At 39.2% G+C, this 24,557-nt stretch overlaps 1 protein-coding gene across 2 annotated transcripts in view; it reads left to right on the top strand.

The window, feature by feature from the left end:
- Window positions 1-24,257, top strand: part of LOC102168532 (UDP-glucuronosyltransferase 2C1) — a 44,556-nt gene extending 20,299 nt beyond the window's left edge. The window contains exons 1-6 of one of the 2 annotated variants that reach the window (XM_018049525.1): window positions 2,057-2,145; window positions 2,308-2,456; window positions 4,300-4,431; window positions 6,306-6,393; window positions 7,536-7,755; window positions 23,235-24,257. In XM_018049525.1, the coding sequence (XP_017905014.1) occupies window positions 2,130-2,145; window positions 2,308-2,456; window positions 4,300-4,431; window positions 6,306-6,393; window positions 7,536-7,755; window positions 23,235-23,514 (885 nt within the window). In that variant the 5' untranslated portion in view covers window positions 2,057-2,129 and the 3' untranslated portion in view covers window positions 23,515-24,257. Of the gene's footprint in view, window positions 1-2,056; window positions 2,146-2,307; window positions 2,457-4,299; window positions 4,432-6,305; window positions 6,394-7,535; window positions 7,756-23,234 lie in introns of those variants that run through there. The other variant, XM_018049524.1, reaches the window with a different exon arrangement.

The raw sequence follows: 24,557 nt of genomic DNA, 5'->3' as shown, positions 1-24,557 counted from the left end.
TAATTTAAAATCTTCATTATATTATGTATTACAAGTACTTTTTTCAAAATTTAAAAATATAATGCATAATTTATAATGTTTTATGTATAAATTATAAATATATAATATTAATATATATCTGTATATATTTTAGGGCCTCCTTGGTGGCTCAGACGGTAAAGTGTCTGCCTACAATGTGGGAGACCCGGGTTCAATTCCTGAGTCGGGAAGATCCCCTGGAGAAGGAAATATAAATAAACATATAATAAATATATGCATGAATATCAGTTCAGTTCAGTTCAGTCGCTCAGTCGTGTCTGACTTGTTGTGATCCCATGAATCGCAGCACGCCAGGCCTCCCTGTCCATCACCAACTCCCGGAGTCCACACAAACTCACGCCCTTCGAGTCGGTGATGCCATCCAGCCATCTCATCCTCTGTCATCCCCTTCTCCTCCTGCCCCCAATCCCTCCCAGCATCAGAGTCTTTTCCAATGAGTTAACTCTTCACATAAGGTGGCCAAAGTACTGGAGTTTCAGCTTTAGCATCATTCCTTCCAGATAACACCCAGGACTGATCTCCTTTAGAAAGGACTGGTCGGATCTCCTTGCAGTCCAAGGGACTCTCAAGAGTCTTCTCCAACACCACAGTTCAAAAGCATCAATTCTTCAGTGCTCAGCTTTCTTCACAGTCCAACTCTCACATCCATGCATGACCACCAGAAAAACCATAGCCTTGACTAGACGGACCTTTGTTGGCAAAGTAATGTCTCTACTTTTCAATATGCTATCTAGGTTGGTCATAACTTTTCTTCCAAGGAGTAAGCGTCTTTTAATTTCATGGCTGCAATAAATATAAATTTATATATAGTTATAAATAATTTGTAAAATTATTCATTAAAGCATGTCATAGTTATGTTCAAATAATTGATGAGAAAATAAATAAGAAAATATTCATGTAAAAAAATTGAGAAACTATTTATAAACCTCTTGAGGGGTAAAGGAATTTTAGGATAAGAGCACTAGGTTAGACACAAAAATGGTCCAAAAGAATCCCATAGGGCAATAAAATCATAATTTGGGAAATGATAATTTCTACCAGACAGAAATATACCAGTTAACAATTAATTTCAATGTATTTTAACTCAAAAGTTAGAGAAAAGTAAAAAAAAAAAGCCAACCAAACAAACATAAAACCTGCACATATTTTCCAAAAGATATGTGCTGAGTATGAAACTGGATATTGTAATCACCAGAGTCAAGGCCCTCATTTGCTGAGATTTGCCTTGATCTATTATTGCAGATAGATCTTCCTAGGAGTGCAAAATCCCTTATATTTTTCTAATAAAAACTTTAGCACACTTAGAACATCAAGGAGAATATACACAAAGCCATGAAGTGAGAAACCAGATAGCTATGATTTCCTCCCATCAGTGACATGGAGCACATATTTCTAAAGGACACCAAAACTCTGGGTAAGATTAGCTATAAAATAGAAACTATTTCACCACCAGATTATTATGCAGTGCAATATTTTCACCAAAGAGGACAAAATCTTGTAAAATAGGAAATTTCATTTACTATAGCAAAGGAGACAATCATTTTAAGAATTGTATTAAAAGTAATCAGGATGTAATTAGTTGTGACAACACACTTGAAAAATAATAGAAAAAAAGATGGATAAAACGCAAGTTGTTTTAAAACATAATCAGAGGCTTTTGGAGCAATGAGGATGAGATACATTGGAATTCCAGAAAAAAAGGTGCGATTCTACCACAGAAGGTTGAGAATCACTACCTAAGTTTCTTGTACTTATAGGAGCACCTGAGTGGGCTCAGGCTTAGATCAAGATGAAAGACTCCATTGACAGAGAGAAAGCAACAGGCTCTTGGCTTTGCTCCATACTTAAATCTGTGTTTGAAAGTGAAAGTGAACGTCGCTCAGTCCTGTTGGATTCTTTGCGACCCCTTGGACTATACAGTCCATGGAATTCTCCAGACCAGAATACTGGTATAGGTAGCCTTTCTCTTTTTAAGGCGATGTTTGCAACACAGGGATTGAATCCAGGTCTCCGGGCATTTCAGGCGGGTTCATTTTCAACTGAGCCACAAAAGAAGCCCAAATCTGTGTTTACTTATTCATAATCTGACTATGTGTACTCTTCAAGGTAAAAGTTTTTCAGCTGATTTAACTGATTCAATTGATTTAACCTGGGTTGCATAGGCTCGGTACTGGTCTTTAAGAATTTACTAAGAAAATTAGGTGAAGATATATCTTCAATTTAACATATCAGATTCCTTTCCCTCTCTTATCCTTCACTTTTATTCAGGAAAACCTACCACACTATGTGAGATTATGGGGAAAGCCGACATGTGGTTGTTTCGAAGTTACTGGGATTTTGAATTTCCTCAACCTTACTTACCTAATACTGAATTTGTTGGAGGACTGCACTGCAAGCCTGCAAAGCCCCTACCTAAGGTAATTAAATGTGCTTATTATTGTCCTACATGAATGAAGTGTGAGGTGTTAGTCATTCAGTTGTATCTGACTCTTTGCGACCCCATGAACTGTAGCCTGCCAGGCTCCTCTGTCCATGGAATTTTCCAGGCAAGAATACTGGAGTGGAATTGCCATTCCCTTCTCCAAGGGATCTTCCTGACCCAACTATGAGTATTTATCTCAAAATGACTTCTGATTTATTGTTAACAATATTTGGTCCCCAAATTGAGAAAACAGACATAGAATTTGATGGTCATTATTTTCTTAGACTACACATTATATTAAGAAGGTGAATAGCCTTTATTTTGGATTATGTATTGTTATCTAATGAAGTAGTCCTCAATGTTTTATTTTCTTGTTCAAAGTCCATTAACTATTCATGAAAATGTGTTTTATATAAATTTTAAACTATTTCCTAGTATCTTATAAATATTATGCTATAATTGAACATAAAGCTATCATATCTTTAGTCAAATCATCTCTAAACATAGTGTAATGGTTAATTTTTAAGTGTCAACTTGCCTGGCCGGGTACCCAGGTATTTAGACAAACATTTTTTTAGAAGTTATTTAGAGGCTATTTTTAGATGAAATCATCTTTGAAATATGTGGACCTTGATTAAACAAATTACTCTCCATTATGTGGGTAAGCCTCATTCTATTAGTTGAAGATGTGACTAGAACAAAATTCTGAATTCTGCCTGTAGGCAGCTTTCAGACTTGAACTACAGCAGTGGCTCTTCTCTGAGTCTCCAGCCTAATGTACTGTTCTGCAGATTAAACTTGACATCCTCCATAACCATGGGCATGAGTGCTAAGTTGCTTCAATCTGGTCTGACTCTTTGAGACCCCATAGACTGCAACCTGCCAGACTTCTCTGTGCATGGGATTCTCCAGGCAAGAATACTGGAGTTGGTTGCCATTTCCTTTTCCAATAACTATGTGAGAAATCCCTTAATATAAATTTCTTCCCTGTTTTTCAGTTTCACGCCTCAAAAACACATTTTTTTTTTGTCTTACTTAATTGGCTTAGTTTTGCTAGTATTTAAACAGAGGTTGAAAAGATTTATTTCAGTATAATTAAATATGTTGTCTTTATTTTTAATTCAAAGCTATATATTTCTACTATATTCTTATAACCCTCAGAGTATGCTTTATAGGTATTTCTGCATTACTTGTCTGATCAGGAGTTACATGGCTACTTCATTCATAATGGTATATGTGGAAGATTATATAAAAAAACAAATCTAATCAAAATAGAAAATAGAAGTTTAGAAAACAAAGAACAGTAAATATACCAAAATTGTGTCACTGTACTGACCATGATTCAGCAGAAAAAAATCAAAACAACCTTATTAGCATCTAAGGCTAAATAAAAATTGCAGCACCAGAATTATTTAACTTAAAGGTAGAAATTTGCTCTGCCAGCTACTGCTATGTAGACTTGGACAAATTACTTAACCTTACAGAGATAGATCTCCCATCTGTAAATGTATACATATCTCATAAAATCACCATATATCTAAGTTAAATGATACATGCAAAGAGTTCAGCAAATGGCAAAAGATAACAGTCAATAACTTGTAAACACAAATACACATGCACAAAGACACACTCATACCTCAATATGCTTTACCAAATGAGCTTTTAGTAACAATGATTTTTAATTCACCTAATAAGGATTTCAGGTCATCTATTATACACTGATATCATTAACATATGAAAGCACAGAATTGCTCTAATAATTCAGACACATTGAGAAAAGAGTGTGGCATCTATTATAACTGTAAGCTTTTATATTACAAAGACTGTTTTTTTCACAGGAGTTCGAAGAGTTTGTTCAAAGCTCTGGAAAAGATGGAGTCGTGGTGTTTACTCTGGGGTCAATGATCAAAAACCTCTCAGAAGAAAAGTCTAATATGATTGCATCAGCCCTTGCCCAGATTCCACAGAAGGTCATTTCCCCCCCTCTCCCCCACCCAGGGACAGCTGTTTTAAAATCCATGAAGTTCACAGTAAAAGTATACTTGTACAATGTAGGAAAGGGTATTGGTATTGTCAGTCTCAACTTAAGTGAGCTCTAAAGAAAATGTATAAATGATAAAAGGGGATATTTGATTGCTGTCTTGCTTTAAAACTGGTACTTTTAACAGGAAATTATATTGCAGTATTTTCTTTAAATAATAAATGAAAATTAATCATTTGCTACTGTTAAATCATCAGTCAGCTTTGTGCATTAGGTTTTAAGGCATCCATGTAACGTAACACTTCTTGCTATTCTTATATGTCTTTAAATCTGAAGCATATAAACAAGTTACAAATAACATGACAGAGAATAAAGGAAAAGATATTCAAAATAATAGGTTTGATTCTCAGAATGTCTTGGTGCTATATTTTCTAGTAATTACTGATTTTGAGCATTGTCATAGTTGAACCTGGAAATAAGAGCTTAGATTCTAAAAATAATCCTAAATAATGATTTTTATAATAATGCTAAATAATGAATCCTAAAAATAATCGTAAAAATAATCCTAGATAGTGTTTCTTCAATATTTAAAATTTTAACAATATAGTAAAAGATTTAGGAGTATACTTTACAGTGTTCTAGCTTCCCTGGTGGCTCAGAGGTTAAAGCGTCTGCCTCCATTGCGGGAGACCCGGGTTTGATCCCTGGGTCGGGAAGATCCCCTGGAGAAGGAAATGACAACCCACTCCAGTATTCTTGCCTGGAGAATCCCATGGACTGAGGAGCCTGGTGGGTTGCAGTCCATGGGGTCACAAAGAGTCGGACACGACTGAGTGACTTTACTTTACTTTACAATGTTCCAGCAAACTATCATTTTTTATTGATACCATTCTGGGTTTTAACTGAGTGACATATTTTTTCTCAGTTCAGTTCAGTTGCTCAGTCATGTCCAGCTCTTTATGACCCCATGAGTTGCAGCATGCCAGGCCTCACTGTCCATCACCAACTCCAATGGGTCAGGAAGATCCCCCAGAGGACAGCATGGTAACCCAATCCAGTAATCTTACCTAGAGAATCCCCATGGACAGAGGAGCCTGGCAGGCTGCAGTCCATGGGGTCACAAAGAGTCGGACACAACTGTGTGACTGGATGCCATGATGGTTACACAATGTGGATGTTTTTAATGCCGCCAAACTCTAGACTTAGAATACTTTAAAATGATAAATATGATTATAAATATTTTACTGTATGAGTCTACATTACTAGTAAGTATGTAAAAAATAGTTCAAAAGAGGTAAATAACATCCCTCCCCTTTGCCTCTGAAATCTTTGTCTCAAAAATCCCTTTACCAGAGTGGTTTAGTAACACTATATATAGTTCTTTCAGATACAGATTGTCATTTTTCTTCATCTACATCTTCATCATTTGTCTTCATTGGGTTAAGTCAGAATTAACCCGAAGATGAAAGGCTATTGACTAGGATCATTGCAAGCCTTTGAAAACACGGCTGTAGTGTTTATGGTTTAAAAACATTCATTACCTAATCGCATATGGACTCAGTTTGCTTGTGCATTACCTGGAGGCAAAAATTTTGATTGAAGTGAAGTCACTTAGCCATGTCTGACTCTTCACAATCCCATGGACTATAGCCTGCCAGGTTCCTCCATCCATGGGAATTCCAGGCAAGGATACTGGAGTGGGTTGCCATTTCCTTCCCCAAGGGATCTTCCCGATCTAGGGGTCAAACCCCAGTCTCCAGTATTGTGGGCAGATTCTTTACCATCTGAACCATCACCGTAGGTTAACTTCTTCTGTTAGGATGTGATTCTAAAATCTTCTAATAAAGACATTTATCTTAATAGGTTCTGTGGAGATACACAGGAAAGAAACCAGAAACACTAGGAGCCAATACCCGGCTATATGAATGGATTCCACAGAATGATCTTCTTGGTAAGACCAAAGAGAAGAACCATAAACAGAGCTGAATGAGGTATAATCTGAATGATTATTCAATAACAGATATCAACAAATTTGTATTTAAAATAAGAAAAAAAAACTTTAATGTGTTCTTCACATTGCTTCAGGAGTTTCGAAAGAAAGGATTATTCATGACAATTGTTAGAGACTGTAAGGCACACTTTTATTCAAGACCATCATGATAAGTAGAGTTATTAGTGCAATGGACTTTTACAATTAAACAGAGAGACTGGAAACAATTTGTATGAAGAAAGAAAAATGGGGAATTTATCACAAAAGAACATATTGGAAGTTCATTGGATGGAAAAGTGCAGAGCTCAACTGACCTAGTAGAATGCTTGCTAAAATTGGGCAATGCAGAGATAGTGGAGCCACAAAATCAAATTCTGGTTGAGAAGAGTTCAGAGGAACCTGACTAGACCTTTGTGACTCTCCCATTTATGACATAATCTCTCCCTCTTCAGGATCAAGGTCAGAGAAATTACCTTTAGATGAGGCTTTCATTAACTTTTGTATATAATATTGCAACACACTCCTGATTCTCTTCACCATGTTCTCACACCTCTCTTCTCCATGGGGGGGAAAAAAAAATCTGGCAAACCTTTTCAGCTATTTTCATATATAATATAAATGGCTGCATATTAGTGTATAGTCAAACGCAAATCCAGTTTTCTTAAACAGAGTACACCATGAACTAATGCAGCCTATCTTTCTAGCTTGTTATGACAACATTTTCATATTGAAACCCTGCACATGTCACCTCCTCTTTCCCACCTACAAAAAGATTAGTTTCTTCAGTCCCTCCATTCTTTTTTATTGATGTATTCTTCCTGCAACAACTTGTCAAACAGGCAAATACTCTCCACCATATATTTTGCAGGAAACTTCTTAGTTGTCTGTGGAATGACTTAATTGCTTTAATCACTAATTATACTTAGCCTGGAGTAATTAATTGCTGCTTTCTTCAGAACTTATAAGAATTTGTATGTGTTCTCATGACACAGAATTATATAGAAAATGTTACCTAATAGGATTTGGTTTATGCAGGTGTCATGATTTTCTGTTTCTGACACTCTTACAACTTAGAATAATACTTTTTTTCTTTCAAATTTTAGGTCATCCCAAAACCAGAGCTTTTATCACTCACTGTGGAACCAATGGAATCTATGAAGCTATTTACCATGGGGTCCCTATGGTTGGAATTCCTATGTTTGGTGATCAGCATGATAATCTTGCTCGTATGAAAGCCAAAGGGGCAGCTGTCGAAGCAGACTTGCGAAGAATGACAAGTGAAGATCTGCTTAATGCTTTGAAAGCAGTTATTAACAACCCTTTGTGAGTAGAGAATTTAATCTTAACTAAGAAGCATTTTGTTTTTGAAAGAATAATCAGCTTTATATAATTTGAAATTAACAAATTTTGCATAATTTAGAGTGCGTCTAATATCAAATAAGATTATACTTCCTAAATTTTGTGAAAGTATTTTGTCACCTACCACTACTGGGTGATAGATTATAACCCCAAAGAAATACTACATTTATTTAAAGAAAAAAATCTATTGTTTAAAAGATGAATTTTTAAATTAACAATAATATTTTTATTTCTTAAAAATTGCAGATATTAGCATGATGAAGAATTTAGGGAATACAACAAAATCATAAAAATAAAAATGAAAAACCACTCAGGTTTCCTCATGTCAGTTCAGTTCAGTTTAGTCGCTCAGTCGTGTCCCTTTGCAACCCATGGACTGCAGCATGCCAGGCTTCCCTGTCCAACATCAACTCTCGGAGTTTGTTCAAACTCATGTCCATTGAATCTGTGATGCCATCCTCTGTTGTCCCCTTTTCCTCCTGCCTTCAATTTTTCCCACCATCAGGGTCTTTTCCAATGAGTCAGTTTTTCACATCAGGTGACCAAAGTATTGGAGTTTCAGTTTTAGCATCAGTCCTTCCCATGAATATTCAGGACTGATTTCCTTTAGGATGGACTGGTTGGATCTCCTTGCAGTCCAACTGACTCTCAAGCCTCTTCTCTAACACCACAGTTCAATAGCATTAATTCTTTGATGCTCACCTTTCTTTATATTCAACTCTCACATCCATACATGACTACTGGAAAAACCATAGCATTGACTAGATAGACCATTGTTGGCAAAGTTATGTCTCTGCTTTTTAATATGTTGTCTAGATAGTCATCGGAGAAGGCAATGGCACCCCACTCCAGTAATCTTGCCTGGAAAATCCCATGGATGGAGGAGCCTGGAAGGCTGCAGTCCATGGGGTCGCTGAGGGTCAGACACGACTGAGCGACTTCACTTTCACTTTTCACTTTCATGCATTGAAGGAAATGGCAACCCACTCCAGTGTTCTTGCCTGGAGAATCCCAGGGACGGGGGAGCCTGCTAGGCTGCCGTCTATGGGGTCGCACAGAGTCGGACACGACTGAAGCGACTTAGCAGCAGCACCAGCAGCAGCAGCAGTAGCAGCAGGTAGTCATAGCTTTTTTTTACCAAGCAGCAAGCATCTTTCAATCTCATGGCTGAAGTCACCATCTGGGTAGTTACAACCAATACCAGTTTAGAAACTTACTTCTGGTCTTTCGTTGTGTTAATTTATAAATAGAAAGAAGGCCCCAGCCTCCCTTTCCCTGATAGAGAGTAACAGTTGGGACACTATGAATGAGCAAAATCAACTCTGGGAGTGCTCTAAAGTCCATGTAAGAAATTTTAGCAACACAGTAGAACAAAAAATCTGAGATTAATCACATAAGAACAGAATGATGACAGTTTTATTTTACAAGCATCATCCCCAAGCCAGCATTACTCATCACCAAGAGAGAACTTTCAGCTAGAAAGAGTTCCTTGGCAGAAAAAGAAGAATGAATTGAATGACAAATCTTTAAGGCCTTATGGAGTATAGAAATAGAAAAACAAATTCTAAACTTGTGTGAAGCCACAGAGATCTCAAACAGCCAAACCAGTCCCAAGAAATAATGACATTGGAGGCATCCCAATTCTTATTTAAAGCTGTACTACAAACTTATAGAAATTTTAAAAAGATGATATTGTCATAAAAATAGACATACAGACCAATGGATAGGATTGAGAGCCCTGATATCAGCCCTTCTATGTAAAGTTGAATAATATTTGGCAAAAGTGAATAATCAGTTCAGTTCAGTTCAATTCAGTTGCTCAGTCGTATCCGACTCTTTGCGACGCCATGAATCGCAGCACGCCAGGCCTCCCTGTGCATAACCAACTCCCGGAGTTCACAGACTCGTGTCCATGGAGTCCATGATGCCATCCAGCCATCTCATCCTTGGTCATCTCCTTCTCCTCCTGCCCCCAATCCCTGCCAGCATCAGAGTCTTTTCCAATGAGTTAACTCTTCGCATGAGGTGGCCAAAGTATTGGAGTTTCAGCTTTAGCATCATTCCTTCCAAAGAACACCCAGGGTTGATCTCCTTCAGAATGGACTGGTTGGATCACCTGACAGTCCAAGGGACTCTCAAGAGTCTTCTCTAACACCACAGTTCAAAAGCATCAGTTCTTTGGCACTCAGCCTTCTCCACAGTCCAACTCTCACATCCATACTTGACCACAGGAAAAATCATAGCCTTGACTAGATGGACCTTAGTCGCAAAATAATGTCTCTGCTTTTGAATATACTATCTAGGTTGGTCATAAGTTTCCTTCCAAGGAGTAAGTGTCTTTTAATTTCATGGCTGCAGTCACCATCTACAGTGATTTTGAAGCCCAGAAAAATAAAGTCTCACACTGTTTCCACTGTTTCCCCATTTATTTCCCATGAAGTGAAGGGACCGGATGCCATGATCTTAGTTTTCTGAATGTTGAGCTTTAAGCCAACTTTTTCACTCTCTTCTTTCACTTTCATCAAGAGGCTTTTTAGCTCCTCTTCACTTTCTGTCATAAGGGTGGTGTCATCTGCATATCTGAGGTTATTGATATTTCTCCCAGCAATCCTGATTCCAGCTTGTGCTTCTTACAGCCCAGCGTTTCTCATGATGTACTCTGCATAGAAGTTAAATAAGCAGGGTGACAATATACAGCCTTGACATACTCCTTTTCTTATTTGGAACCAGTCTGTTGTTCCATGTCCAGTTCGAACTGTTGCTTTCTGACCTGCATACAGGTTTCTCAAGAGACAGGTCAGGTGATCTGGTATTCCCATCTCTTTCAGAATTTTCTACAGTTTATTGTGATCCACACAGTCAAAGGCTTTGGCATAGTCAATAAAGCAGAAATAGATGTTTTTCTGGAACTCTCTTGCTTTTTCCATGATCCAGTGGATGTTGGCAATTTGATCTCTGGTTTCTCTGCCTTTTGTAAAACCAGCTTGAACATCTGGAAGTTCACGGTTCACGGATTGCTGAAGCCTGGCTTGGAGAATTTTGAGCATTACTTTACTAGCGTGTGAGATGAGTGCAATCGTGTGATAGTTTGAGCATTCTTTGGCATTGCCTTTCTTTGGGATTGGAATGAAAACTGACCTTTTCCAGTCCTGTGGCCACTGCTGAGTTTTCCAAATGTGTTGGTATATTGAGTGCAGCACTTTCACAGCATCATCTTTCAGGATTTGAAACAGCTCAACTGGAATTACATCGCCTCCACTAGCTTTGTTCATAGCGATGCTTTCTAAGGCCAACTTGACTTCACATTCCAGGATGTCTGGCTCTAGATTAGTGGTCACACCATCATGATTATCTGGGTCGTGAAGATATTTTTTTGTACAGTTCTTCCATGTATTCTTGTCACCTCTTCTTAATATCTTCTGCTTTTGTTAGGTCCATACCACTTCTGTCCTTTATCGAGCCCATCTTGGCATGAAATATTCCCTTGGTATCTCTAATTTTCTTAAATAGATCTCTAGTCTTTCCCATTCTGTTCTTTTCCTCTATTTCTTTGCACTGATCGCTGAAGAAGGCTTTCTTATCTCTTCTTGCTATTCTTTGGAACTCTGCCTTCAGATGCTTATATCTTTCCTTTTCTCCTTTGCTTTTTGCCTCTCTTCTTGACAGCTTTACGGCCTCCCCAGACAGCCATTTTGCTTTTTTGCATTTTTTTTCCATGGGGATGGTCTTGATCCCTGTCTCCTGCACAATGTCACGAACTTCATTCCATAGTTCATAAGGCACTCTATCTATCAGATCTAGGCCCTTAAATCTATTTCTCACTTCCACTGTATAATCATAAGGGATTTGATTTAGGTCATACCTGAATGGTCTAACAGTTTTCCCTATTTTCTTCAATTTGAGTCTGAATTTGGTAATAAGGAGTTCATTATCTGAGCCACAGTCAGCTCCTGGTCTTGTTTTTGCTAACTGTATAGAGCTTCTCCATCTTTGGGTGCATAGAATATAATCAATCTGATTTCAGTGTTGGCCATCTGGTGATGTCCATGTGTAGAGTCTTCTCTTGTGTTGTTGGAAGAGGGTGTTTGCTATGACCAGTGCATTTTCTTGGCAAAACTCTATTAGTCTTTGCCCTGCTTCATTCCAGATTCCAAGGCCAAATTTGCCTGTTACCCCAGGTGTTTCTTGACTTCCTACTTTTGCATTCCAGTCACCTATAATGAAAAGGACATCTTTTTTGGGTGTTAGTTCTAAAAGGTCTTGTAGGTCTTCATAAAACTGTTCAACTTCAGCTTCTTTAGCGTTACTGGTTAGGGCATAGACTTGGATTACTGTGATATTGAATGGTTTACCTTGGAGATGAACAAAGATCATTCTGTCGTTTTTGAGATTGCATCCAAGTACGGCATTCGGACTCTTTTGATGACCGTGATGGCTACTCCTTTTCTTCTGAGGGATTCCTGCCTGCAGTAGTAGATATAATGGTCATCTGAGTAAATTCACCCATTACAGTCCATTTTAATTCGCTGATTCCTAGAATGTCGACGTTCATCCTTGCCATCTCTTGTTTGACTATTTCCAATTTTCCTTGATTCTTGGACCTGACATTCCAGGTTCCTATGCAATATTGCTCTTTACAGCATCAGACCTTGCTTCTATCACCAGTCACATCCACAGCTGGGTATTGTTTTTGCTTTGGCTCCATCCCTTCATTCTTTCTGGAGTTATTTCTCCACTGATCTCCATTAGCATATTGGGCACCTAATGACCTGGGGAGTTCCTCTTTCGGTATCTTATCATTTTGCCTTTTCATACTGTTCATGGGGTTCTCAAGGCAAGAATACTGAAGTGGCTTGCCATTCCATTCCTCAGTGGACCAGACTCTGTCAGACCTCTCCACCATGACACGCCCATCTTGCATTGCCCCACAGGTATGGCTTGGTTTCATTGAGTTAGACAAGGCTGTGGTCCTAGTGAGATTAAATTGACTAGTTTTCTGTGAGTATGGTTTCAGTGTGTCTGCCCTCTGATGCCCCCTTGCAACATCTACCACCTTACTTGTGTTTCTCTTAACTTGGGCGTGGGGTTTCTCTTCACGGCTGCTCCAGCAAAGCAGAGCCACTGCTCCTTACCTTGGACGATGGGTATCTCCTTCCCACCGCCGTTCCTGACCTTCAACGTGGGATAGCTCCTCTAGGCCCTCCTGCACCTGTGCAGCCACCGTTCCTCGGGATGCTCCTCTCTGCCACCAGCCCTGGCCTCGGGCGTTGGTGGCTTCTCCCAGCTGCCGCCCCTGGCCTCGGGCTCAGGGTGGCTCCTCAGGGTCACCCCTCCAGCCTTGGGGTGAGGTGGCTTCTCCCGGCAGCCAGTGACCTCGGACACAGGGCATCTCCTCCTGGCCGCCCTTGACCTCGGACGCAGGGTAGCTTCTCCTGGCCGCTGTTGACCTTGGATGCGGGGTAGCTCCTCTTGGCTGCCGCCCCTGACCTCAGACACAGGGTAGCTCCTCACGGCCGTTCCTCTGCTGTCATAGCCTGGCACTCTAGGCTGCTGCCCCAGACCTCGGACTAGGGGTAGCTCCTCGCAACCGCCTGCGCTTAGTGCGCTGGCTCTCGCAGCCGCCTGCGCTTTTCTTTAGTGAAGAATACTCAATAGGAAAACTGTTATCTTTTCAATAAGTAGTACTGGGAAACTAGATAATTATATGCAGGAGAATAAAAGTTGACACCTTGTATTACACTGCTTCCCTCAGAGTTCAGTTAGTAAAGATCTGTTTTCAATACAAGAGGCCCAGGTTCAATTCTGGGGTCAGGAAGAGCCCCTGGAGAAGGAAATGGCAACCCACTCCAGTATTTTTTCCTGGAGAATCCAATCGACAGAGGAGCCTGGCTGGTTGCAGTCCATGGTGTCACAAGAGACAGACACAACTTAGTGACTAAACCACCACATTGCATTACTTACACAATTTTACTAGTATTAACTAAAAACTTAAACATAAGAAGACCTGAAACCATAAAACTCCTATTATAAGACAGGAAGGAAAGTTTCTTGATAAGGATATTGGCACCAAATTTTGGGATATGACACCAACAATACAAGGAACGAATGCAAGCCAAAATGTGGGGCTATATCAAGCTCAAAAGCTTCTACACAGCAAAATAAATGATTTACAAAATGAAAGGTAATGTACAAAATTGGAGAATATTTTGAAAATTACACATCTGATAAGAGACTAATATACAAAAGGTATAAGTAACTCATATTACTAAATAGCAAAAAATATTTTAAATGAATGTAGTTACTGAATACATATTTGCCCAAAGAAGACATACACATGGCCAACAGGTACTTGAAAAGGGGCTTGACACTACTAAGCATCAAGAAATGCAAATCAAAATCCCACCTCATACCTACTAGAATTGTTGATATTGTTCAGTCACTAAGTTGTGTCTGACACTGTGACCCCACTGACTACAGCATGACAAGCTCCTCCATTCTCCACTATCTCCTAGAGTTTGCTCAAATACATGCCCATTGAGGTGGCGATGCTATCTAACCATCTCATCCTCTGCCACCCCCTTCTCCTTTTCCCTTCAATTTGCTCCAGCATCAGGTTTTTTGCAGTGAGTCAGTTCTTCACATGAGGTGGCCAAAGTATTGGAGTTTCGGCTTCAGCATCAGTCCTTTTATGAATATTCAGAGTTGATTTCCTTCAGGATTGATTGATTTGATCTCTTGCTCTCCAAGGGACTCTCAAGAGTCTTCTCCAGCACCACAATCATAAAGCATCAAATCTTTGGTGCTCAGCCTTCTTTATGGTTCACTGGTAAAGAAACCACATGCTGATGCAGTTGCTACAGGAGAGGCAGGTTTGATTCCTGAGTGAGGAGATCCCCTGGAATTGTTCAGTCACTCAGTTGTGTCTGACTCATTGTGAACCCAGGGACAGCAGCATGCCAGGCTTTCCTGCCCATCACCATCTCCCAAGCTCACTGAAATTAATGTCCATTAAGACAGTGATGCCATCTAAGCATCTAGTCCTCTTTGTCCCCTTCTCCTCTTGCCTTCAATCTTTCCCATAATCAGGGTCTTTTCTAATAAGTCAGCACTTCACATCAGGTGGCCAAAATATTGGCGCTTCAGCTTCAGCATCAGTCCTTCCAGTGAATATTCAGGGTTGATTTCTTTTAGGATAGACTGGTTTGATCACCTTGCAGTCCAAGGCATTCCCAAAAGCCTCCCAACACAACATTTCAAAAGCATCAATTTTCTGACACTCAACTTACATTATGGTCCAACTCTCACATCCATACCTGACTGCTGGAAAAACCATAGTTTGACTATATAGACCTTTGTAAGCAGAGTAATTTCTATGCTTTTTAATATGCTCTCTAGGTACTGTGTGGATCACAATAAACTGTGGAAAATTCTGAAAGAGATGGGAATATCAGACCACCTGACCTGCCTCTTGAGAAATCTGTATGCAGGTTAGGAAGCAACAGTTAAAACTGGACATGGAACAACAGACTGGTTCCAAATAGGAAAAGGAGTACGTCAAGGCTGTATATTGTCACCCTGCTTATTTAACTTATATGCAGAGTACATCATGAGAAATGCTGGGCTGCAGGAAGCACAAGCTGGAATCAAGATTGTTGGGAGAAATATCAATAACCTCAGATATGCAGATGACACCACCCTTATGACAGAAAGTGTAGAGGAACTAAAAAGCCTCTTGATGAAAGTAAAAGAGGAGAGCTAAAAAGTTGGCTTAAAGCTCAACATTCAGAAAACGAAGATCATGGCATCCAGTCTCATCACTTCATGGGAAATAGATGGGGAAACAGTGAAAATAGTGTCAGATTTTATTTTGGGGGGCTCCAAAATCACTGCATATGGTGTTTGCAGCCATGAAATTAAAAGACACTTACTCCTTGGAAGGAAAATTACGACCAACCTAGATAGTATATTCAAAAACAGAAACATTACTTTGCCGACTAAGGTCCGTCTAGTCAAGGCTATGGTTTTTCCAGTGGTCATGTATGGATGTGAGAGTTGGACTGTGAAGAAGGCAGAGCACCGAAGAATTGATGCTTTTGAACTGTAGTGTTGGAGAAGACTCTTGAGAGTCCCTTGGACTGCAAGGAGATCCAACCAGTCCATTCTTAAGATCAGTCCTGTGATGTCTTTGGAATGAATGATGCTGAAGCTGAAACTCCAGTACTTTGGCCACTTCATGTGAAGAGTTGACTCACTGGAAAAGACTTTGATGCTGAGAGGGATTGGGGGCAAGAGGAGAAGGGGACAAAGGAGGATGAGATGGCTGGATGGCATCACTGACTCAATGGACGTGAGTCTGAGTGAACTCTGGGAGATGGTGATGGAAGGGAGGCCTGGCGTGCTGTCATTCATGGGGTTGAAAAGAGTTGGACACTACTGAGCAACTGAACTGAACTGAACTGATACATGCAGCCTAATAATTGAAATTCAGAGAAGTAGAGAGTAGACTGGTGTTTTCCAGGGTCTAGGAGTTGGAAGAATGGAAAGACAAGCTTTGAGTAATAGGGAACAAACTTTGTGTAATAAAATAAATAAATCCTGGGGTACTTTGTACAACATGGTAGTTAGCTGTGATGACAGACAAATAAATTCTCAGTAATGAAAGAGTACATCTATTATGTAACTGTATTTCATATAAATAAAACATATTCTTTGGAAAAAAAAAACTGTATTAAAATTAAAATCTTTGCCAGAGTTGTAAATGTTTCTATATATCAGATAAATTCTTACTAGAAATTTTGTGTAAGTCTATAAACATGCATTAACATTCAAGATTAAAATTATTTTTTAAATTTTTAAATTTAAATTTAATATTTAAATTTTTAAAATATTGAATGACTATGAAGTCATGAATATGAAGAATGACTATGAATCACTATGAAGTCACTTATCAGTGTCTCTCTTATTTGTTTAACTTATTTTTAATTGGGATATAACTAATTTAAAATGTTGCCTTGGTTTCTACCATGCAACAATGTGTTGTTGTTGTTAAGTCGCTCAGTCATGTCCAACTATTTGTGATCTCATGGGCTGCAGCACGCTAGGCTTCCCCATCCTAAACTATCTCCAGGCCTTTGGTCTCATGTTCATTGAATCAGTGACACCCTTCAACTATCTCATCCACTGTTGCCATCTTCTCCTGCATTCAATCTTTCTCAGAATCTGAGTCTTTTCAGATGATTTCGCTCCTCCATCAAGTGGCCAAAGTTCTGGAGCTTCAGCTTCAACATCAATACTTCTAATGAATATTCTGGGTTGATTTCTTTAGGATTGACTGGTTTGATTTCCTTGGAGTTCAAGGAACTCTCAAGAGTTCTCTCCAACATCACAGATGAAAAACATCATTTTTTCAGCACTCAGCCTTCTTTATGGTCCGCCTCTCACATCTGTAGGATTACTGGAAAAATGTTAGCTTTGACCAGATGGACCTTTGTCAGCAAAGTGATGTCTCTGATTTTTAGTGTGCTATCTAAATCTGTCATAGATTTTCTTCCAAGGAGAAATTGTCTTTTAATTTCATAGCTGCAGTCATATCCACAGTGATTTTGGAGCCCCCAAAATAAAGTCTGTCACTGTTTCCATTGTTTCCCCATCTATTTGCCATGGTCGTTCTAGTGAAAGCTATGGTTCTTCCAGTAGTCAAGTATGGATGGAAGAGATGGACCATAAAGAGAGCTGAACACTGCAGAGTTGATGCTTTGAACTGTGGAGTTGGAAAAGACTGTGAAAGTCACTTAGACTGCAAAGAGATCCAGCCATTCAATCCTAAAGGAAATCAGTCCTGAAGTTTCATTGAAAGGACTGATGCTGAAGCTCAATCTGATCTCAGTATTGACCATATGATGATGTCCATGTGTAGAGGTGTCTCGTGTTGTTGGAAGAGGGTGTTTGCTATGACCAGTGTGCTATGTCTTGGCAAAACTCTGTTAATCTTTGCCCTGCTTTGTTTTGTACTCCAAGGACAATCTTGCCTGTTACTCCAGGTATCTCTTACATTCTTATTTTTGGATTTCAGTCCATTATGATGAAAAGGACATATTTTTTTGTGTGTTACTTCTAGAAGGTCTTGTAGGTCTTCAAATTCAGCTTCCTTGTTATTACTGGTTGGGGCATATACTTGAATTACTATGGTTTTGAATGGTTTGGCTTTGAAACCGCAGGATCTTTCTGTCATTTTTAAGATTGCACCCAAATTTTGCATTTTGGACTCTTGTTGACTATGAGGGCTATTGCATTTCGCTAAGTGCTGCTTTCCCACAGTAGTAGATGTAATGGTCGGCTAAATTAAATTCACATGTTGTGGTCCATTTTAGTCAACTGATTCCTAAAATTTCAGTGTTCACGCTTGTCATCTCCCATTCGATCTCTTCCAATTTACCTTGATTCGTAGGATTAACATTCCAGGTTCCTATGCAATATTGTTCTTTACAGCATTGGACTTTACTTTCACCACCAGTTCAGGTCAGTTCAGTTGCTCAGTCATGTCCGATTCTTTGCAACCCCATGAACTGCAGCACGCCAGGCCTCCTTTTCCATCACCAGCTCTGAGTCCTCTCAAACACATGTCCATTGAGACGGTGAGGCCATCCAACCATCTCATCCTCTGTTGTCCCCTCCTCCTCCTGCCTTCAATCTTTCCCAGCATCAGGGTCTTTTCTAATGAGTCAGCTCTTCACATCAGGTGGACCAAAGTATTGGAATTTCAGCTTCAACATCAGTCCTTCCAAAAACACCCTGGACTGATCTCTTTTAGGATGGACTGGTTGGATCTCCTTGCAGTTCAAGGGATTCTCAAGAGTCTTCAGCACCGCATTTCAGAAGCATCAATTCTTCAGCACTCAGCTTTCTTCACAGTTCAACGCTCACATCCATACATGACCACTGGAAAAACCATAGCCTTGACTAGACAGACCTTTTCTAGACAAAGCAATGTCTCTGCTTTTTAATATACTCTCTAGATTGGTTATAGCTTTCCTTCTAGGGAGTAAGCATCTTTTAATTTAATGGCTGCAATCACCATCTGCAGTGATTTTGGAGCCCCCAAAAATAAAGTGAGCCACTGTTTCCACCTTTTCCCTATCTGTTTGTCATGAAGTGATGGGACTGGATGCCATGATGTTTGTTTTCTGAATGTTGAGCTTTAAGCCACCTTTTTCACTCTCCTCTTTTAACTTCATGAAGAGGTTCTTTAGTTCTTCTTCACTTTCTGCCATAAGGGTGGTGTCATCTGCATATCTGAGGTTATTGACATTTCTCCCAGCAATCTTGATTCCAGCTTGAGCTTCCTCCAGGCCAGCGTTTTTCATGATGTACTCTGCGTATAAGTTAAATAAGCAGGGTGACAATATACAGCCTTGACATTCTCCCTTTTACCACCAGAGACATCTGCAAATAGCTGTCATTTCCACTTTGGGTCAGCCTCTTCATTCCTTTTGGGGCTGTTTCTTTGTCTTCTCGAGTAGCATATTGGACACCTACTGACCTGTTGGGGATCATCTTTTGGTTTCATATTGTTTTGCCTTTTTGTACTGTTTATTGGTTTCTCAAGGCAGAATGTTGTAGTGGTTTGCCATTCCCTTCTTATGTATACCGTGAATCATGCTAAGTACATATATATTTGTAATACCTCCCTCATGAGCCTGTCTCCAACTTCCATCCCATCCCACCCCTCTGTGGTTTTGTGGCAATCTCTAAGGTGTCCAAGTCTTTTTGACCCCATCAACTGTTGCCTGCTGGGCTCCTCTGTTAGTAGGATTTTCCAGTGCAGAATACTGGAGTGGTTTGCTCTTTCTTCCTCCAGAGGATCTCCCTGACCCAGGGATCAAATGTGTGTCTCCTGCTTCTCATGAGATTCTTTACCACTGTGCCACCTAGGAAGACCCAGAGCACCAGGCTGAGCTGGCTGTGGTATACAGCAACTTCTAACTGGCTGTCTACCTTACACATGATAGTGTATATATGTTAGGGCTACTCGCTACTAGTACAATTCGTCCAACTGCTGTGTCCACATATCTGTTCTCTACATCTGTATTTCTATCCCTACCCTACAAATGGGGTTATCAGTACTATTTCTTCCTAGGTTACAATATTAATATATGATGTTTGTTTTTCTCCTTCTGACTTACTTTACTCTTTAAAACAAGCACCAGTTTCCATCAATGTCTCTTAAACATCACATCTTATTTTTTTGCTATATTATCAGTGCAATGTTATCAAAGCTTACAATGTACTTATCTTGTCCATGACCACAATTTCCAATATCATTTAACATTAATTTCATATTTATATGTACCTAATGATGCAGTTTATGTTTTAATAGAGTATATCTATTTATTTTCTTGACTTTTTATCTAAAAAATATTTTGTTTCTGTATCTGTCTTGCAACTTCTGCACTATTATTTGTTTTCCTGAGATATATTCAGAGGTACTTATTCCTTATAATCCTGTGTATTAGGAAAGGCCTGCCTGTTTTTTTAAATGAAAGGGCAGCAGGACTTTACTTATTTTATTTTATTTTTTTTTCTTGTTTGATATGATGCCACTAGTTCTCGTTTTATTTTTAGTTGGACGACAATTACTTTACAATATGTGTTGGTTTCTGCTATACATCAACACGAATCAGTCATAGGTATATATATGTCTCCTCCCTCTTCAATCTCCCTCCCATCTCCCACCCCTTCCTACCACCCTTCTAGGTTTTCGCAGAGCACAAGGTTTGGGTTCCTTGTATCTTATCACCTGAACATGCTCCATCTCCTCTGATGCCACTCTTTTCTATGAAGGTTGAAATATCAACTTGCAGATAGATAGGGCTGAGGTACAAGTGTGCAGCCCTCTGGAGGCCACTTTCTGAGGCTATGTCCACCCATTCTTGCATGATTTGGATGCCTGACATTGTTTTGGCAGGAGACAAAGCTGTTTATTTCTCAGTGAGAACTAGGATTCCAAAGGCAGGGAAACTACTAAAAGGTGACACTTTGAGTAGATTTCACACCGAGGTGAAGTAATTGAGTGTTTGACTCATTTTATCTTTTTTTTTTTTTTTTGGCCTTGATGGAAGTGTGTTTTTATTTTTTATTTTTTTTTATTTTTTTAAATTTTAAAATCTTTAATTCTTACATGCGTTCCCAAACATGAACCCCCCTCCCACCTCCCTCCCCACAACATCTCTCTGGGTCATCCCCATGCACCAGCCCCAAGCAAGCTGCACCCTACGTCAGACATGGACTGGCGATTCAATTCTTACATGACAGTATACATGTCACACCAGTCAGAATGGCTGCGATCCAAAAATCTGCAAGCAATAAATGCTGGAGAGGGTGTGGAGAAAAGGGAGCCCTCCTACACTGTTGGTGGGAATGCAAACTAGTACAGCCACTATGGAGAACAGTGTGGAGATTCCTTAAAAAATTGCAAATAGAACTACCTTATGACCCAGCAATCCCACTGCTGGGCATACACACCGAGGAAACCAGAATTGAAAGAGACACATGTACCCCAACGTTCATCGCAGCACTGTTTATAATAGCCAGGACATGGAAACAACCTAGATGTCCATCAGCAGATGAATGGATAAGAAAGCTGTGGTACATATACACAATGGAGTATTACTCCGCCATTAAAAAGAATTCATTTGAATCCGTTCTGATGAGATGGATGAAACTGGAGCCAATTATACAGAGTGAAGTACGCCAGAAAGAAAAACACCAATACAGTATACTAACACATATATATGGAATTTAGGAAGATGGCAATGACGACCCTGTATGCAAGACAGGAAAAAAGACACGGATGTGTATAACGGACTTTTGGACTCAGAGGGAGAGGGAGAGGGTGGGATGATTTGGGAGAATGGGAATTCTAACATGTATACTGTCATGTAAGACTTTGTTTATTTTTTATGTTGTATAGTTCTTTTCCTGAAAACTTTTTATATACTTTCCCATGACTTTCTACAATATAATGTTCTGTATTCTCTATCAATGATGATTGCACTTTGGTGTGGGTGAATAACTTGCCTCCTTCACAAACCCAAGGAAATCTTGCTTCTAAGTCAGCCATTCAAAAGATAGCAAGGAGATCAAACCAATCAATCATAAGGGAGATCAACCCTGAATATTCACTGGAAAGACTGATGTTGAAGCTGAAGCTCCAGTATCAACCCAAATCCTGGTGGGGTCTTCTGCTCCTTGACAGAAGTTAGAAGGGTTAGTTTTCTATGTATCACCATCCTTGCATCTCACCACTGCAGGTGCAGCCCTCTGTTATTGTTGTTGTTCAGTCGCCCAGTCATGTCTTCTCTTTGCAACCCCATGAACTGCAGCATGCCAGGGATCTCTGTTTCTCACCATCTCCCAGAGTTTGCCCAAGTTCATGTTCATTTTAAGTGTTGCCATCCAACTGTCTCATCCTCTGACATCCTCTTCTCCTTCTGCCCTCAATCTTTCCCAGTATCATAGACTTTTCCAATGAGTTGTCTGTTCTCATCAGATGATCAGAATACTGGGGCTTCAGTGTCAACATCAGTCGTTCCAGTGAATATTTAGGGTTGATCTCCCTTATGATTGACTGGTTTGATCTCCTTGCTATCCAAGGGACTTTCAGGAGTCTTCTCTAGCACCACAGTTGAAGGCATCAGTTATTTGGCATTTTACCTTCTTTATGGTCCAGCTCTCACAATGGTATGGAACCACTAGGAAGACCATAGCCTTGACTATTCAGACCTTTGTTGGCAGAGTAATGTTTCTGCTTTTCAACACACAGCCTTCTTTAGCCTGAAGAAAAATGCCACTATCTGTTCAGTCTCAGGCGCTACTTCTTGCCCAGAGGGTCAAATGAAGCTTTTTTGCTTTCATCTGAAATGTCAGGATAATGAAGATCACAGACTGAAACCATTTCCTGTTACGGCTGAAGTCTTGTTAACACTGATACTCCAGCCCAAACCTGGGGAAGAGTGAAGGAGTGGGGAAAGTGTTCTTTCTTCTCAGACCTTCCCCTCCATGCTGCTTCCTGTCACTATCATGTTCCCAATACCACACTCAGAAAGTTAGATCAAAGTTCTGTATTCTTGAGCTACACATACTAATAATCATCCTATTTCTGTACTTTCAGAATGCTATTTTCAATTGGCAATTCTGTTCTCTCCCACTTCCAATAATTACTGAGACTATAAAGCACCCAACACTTTTGAACTGATGAACTATCACATCTAGAAATATAAGAGGAAACAAGTTTTCATATGCTTTTCATATTCTTGATGATATCATTTATGACACAACTTATCATATAATTAATTATGCAATATATTTTAATAATATATAACTGTTTTAGGTGTATCATGTCCTTAACAAACTTTTCAAGTTGCTATTTATATATTCAATTTTAGCTATAAAGAGAATGCTATGAAGTTATCAAGAATTCATCATGATCAGCCTGTGAAACCCCTGGACCGAGCAGTCTTCTGGGTTGAGTTTGTCATGCGCCACAAAGGAGCCAAGCACCTTCGACCAGCCTTTCATGACCTCACCTGGTTCCAGCACCACTCTTTGGATGTGATTGGCTTCCTGCTAGCTTGTGTGGCAACTGTTGTATTCCTGGTCACTAAATGTTGCCTGTTTTGTTACTGGAAGTTTGGTAAGACAGCAAAGAAGAAAAAGAGAGAGTAGTCTTCTGCTATTTTTTTAAAACAGTTGGGCTAGAAACCTTGAAAGAGTCCATCTGAATAATCCAGCCACTGATTTGAAAAAGATTTCTCCCCTGTTCTTCTGGGTTTTTTTCTATTCCTAAACTTATCATATCAAAGATCAAATACTACAAAAATTTGCCACGTGATTCAGAATTAAGGTTTAAAATAATCTATTCTTTAAAAGATACAAGTGAATAAACATATGGAAATTTTTACCATTAAAAACTTCATGCTTTCCTTTCTTCATTGCTTTTAGTTCAACCAGTTGAGATGTTTCTTGAGGCCTCAGGAACATAATGATTAATTGTATTTTCATACTGATCAAGTTGAATATTTCTTGAATATCTAACATAATTTAGGGTTCAATATGCAATAATTATTTCATACTCTCTAGAAGAACTATACAAGGACTAATGTAGAACACACTTTAGCCAGAGCTTCTTTGCCAGTCAGGAAAATCAGAAGCCTGTTAGTATTTCTACTCTACTGTAAAGCACATTTTACACCACCAATTTTCTTCCATATCACACATTAGAGTTTCTCCTTCTTGGAATGCAAAACACTATTTTTTGTCTTTCATTTGAAGACTATCCTTCTTTTGGATATTAATAATGATAGTACTTCATTTGTATTGTAATCCTTCTTGGCTGCAGAGAACTAGCTGTTTGTTGTATGTTGGCATGGCTATTGGGATGATGAGCCAAAGTAAATGACTTGAATTTAATACCTACACTTTTAAACTAACTTTAAAAGTTACAATAAAAAAAAATTTAAAAAAAAAGTTACAATAAGGCTGTATACCGTCATCCTGCTTATTTAACTTATATGCAGAGTGCATCATGTGAAATGTTGGCCTGATTGAATCACAAGCTGGAATCAAGATTGGTGCAGAAATATCAACTTCAGATACACAGATACCTCTCTAATGGCAGAAAGTAAAAAGGAACTAAAACCTCTCTTAATGAAGGTGAAAGACGAACATGTTGGCATGAAACTCAGCTTTAAAAAATGTGAAAATCATGG

The sequence above is a fragment of the Capra hircus genome, chromosome 6 (genome assembly GCF_001704415.2).
Source record: "Capra hircus breed San Clemente chromosome 6, ASM170441v1, whole genome shotgun sequence".
Lineage (NCBI taxonomy): Eukaryota > Metazoa > Chordata > Mammalia > Artiodactyla > Bovidae > Capra > Capra hircus.
Note: the sequence above shows the minus strand (reverse complement) of the source record. Positions and strands in the feature narration are given on the sequence as shown.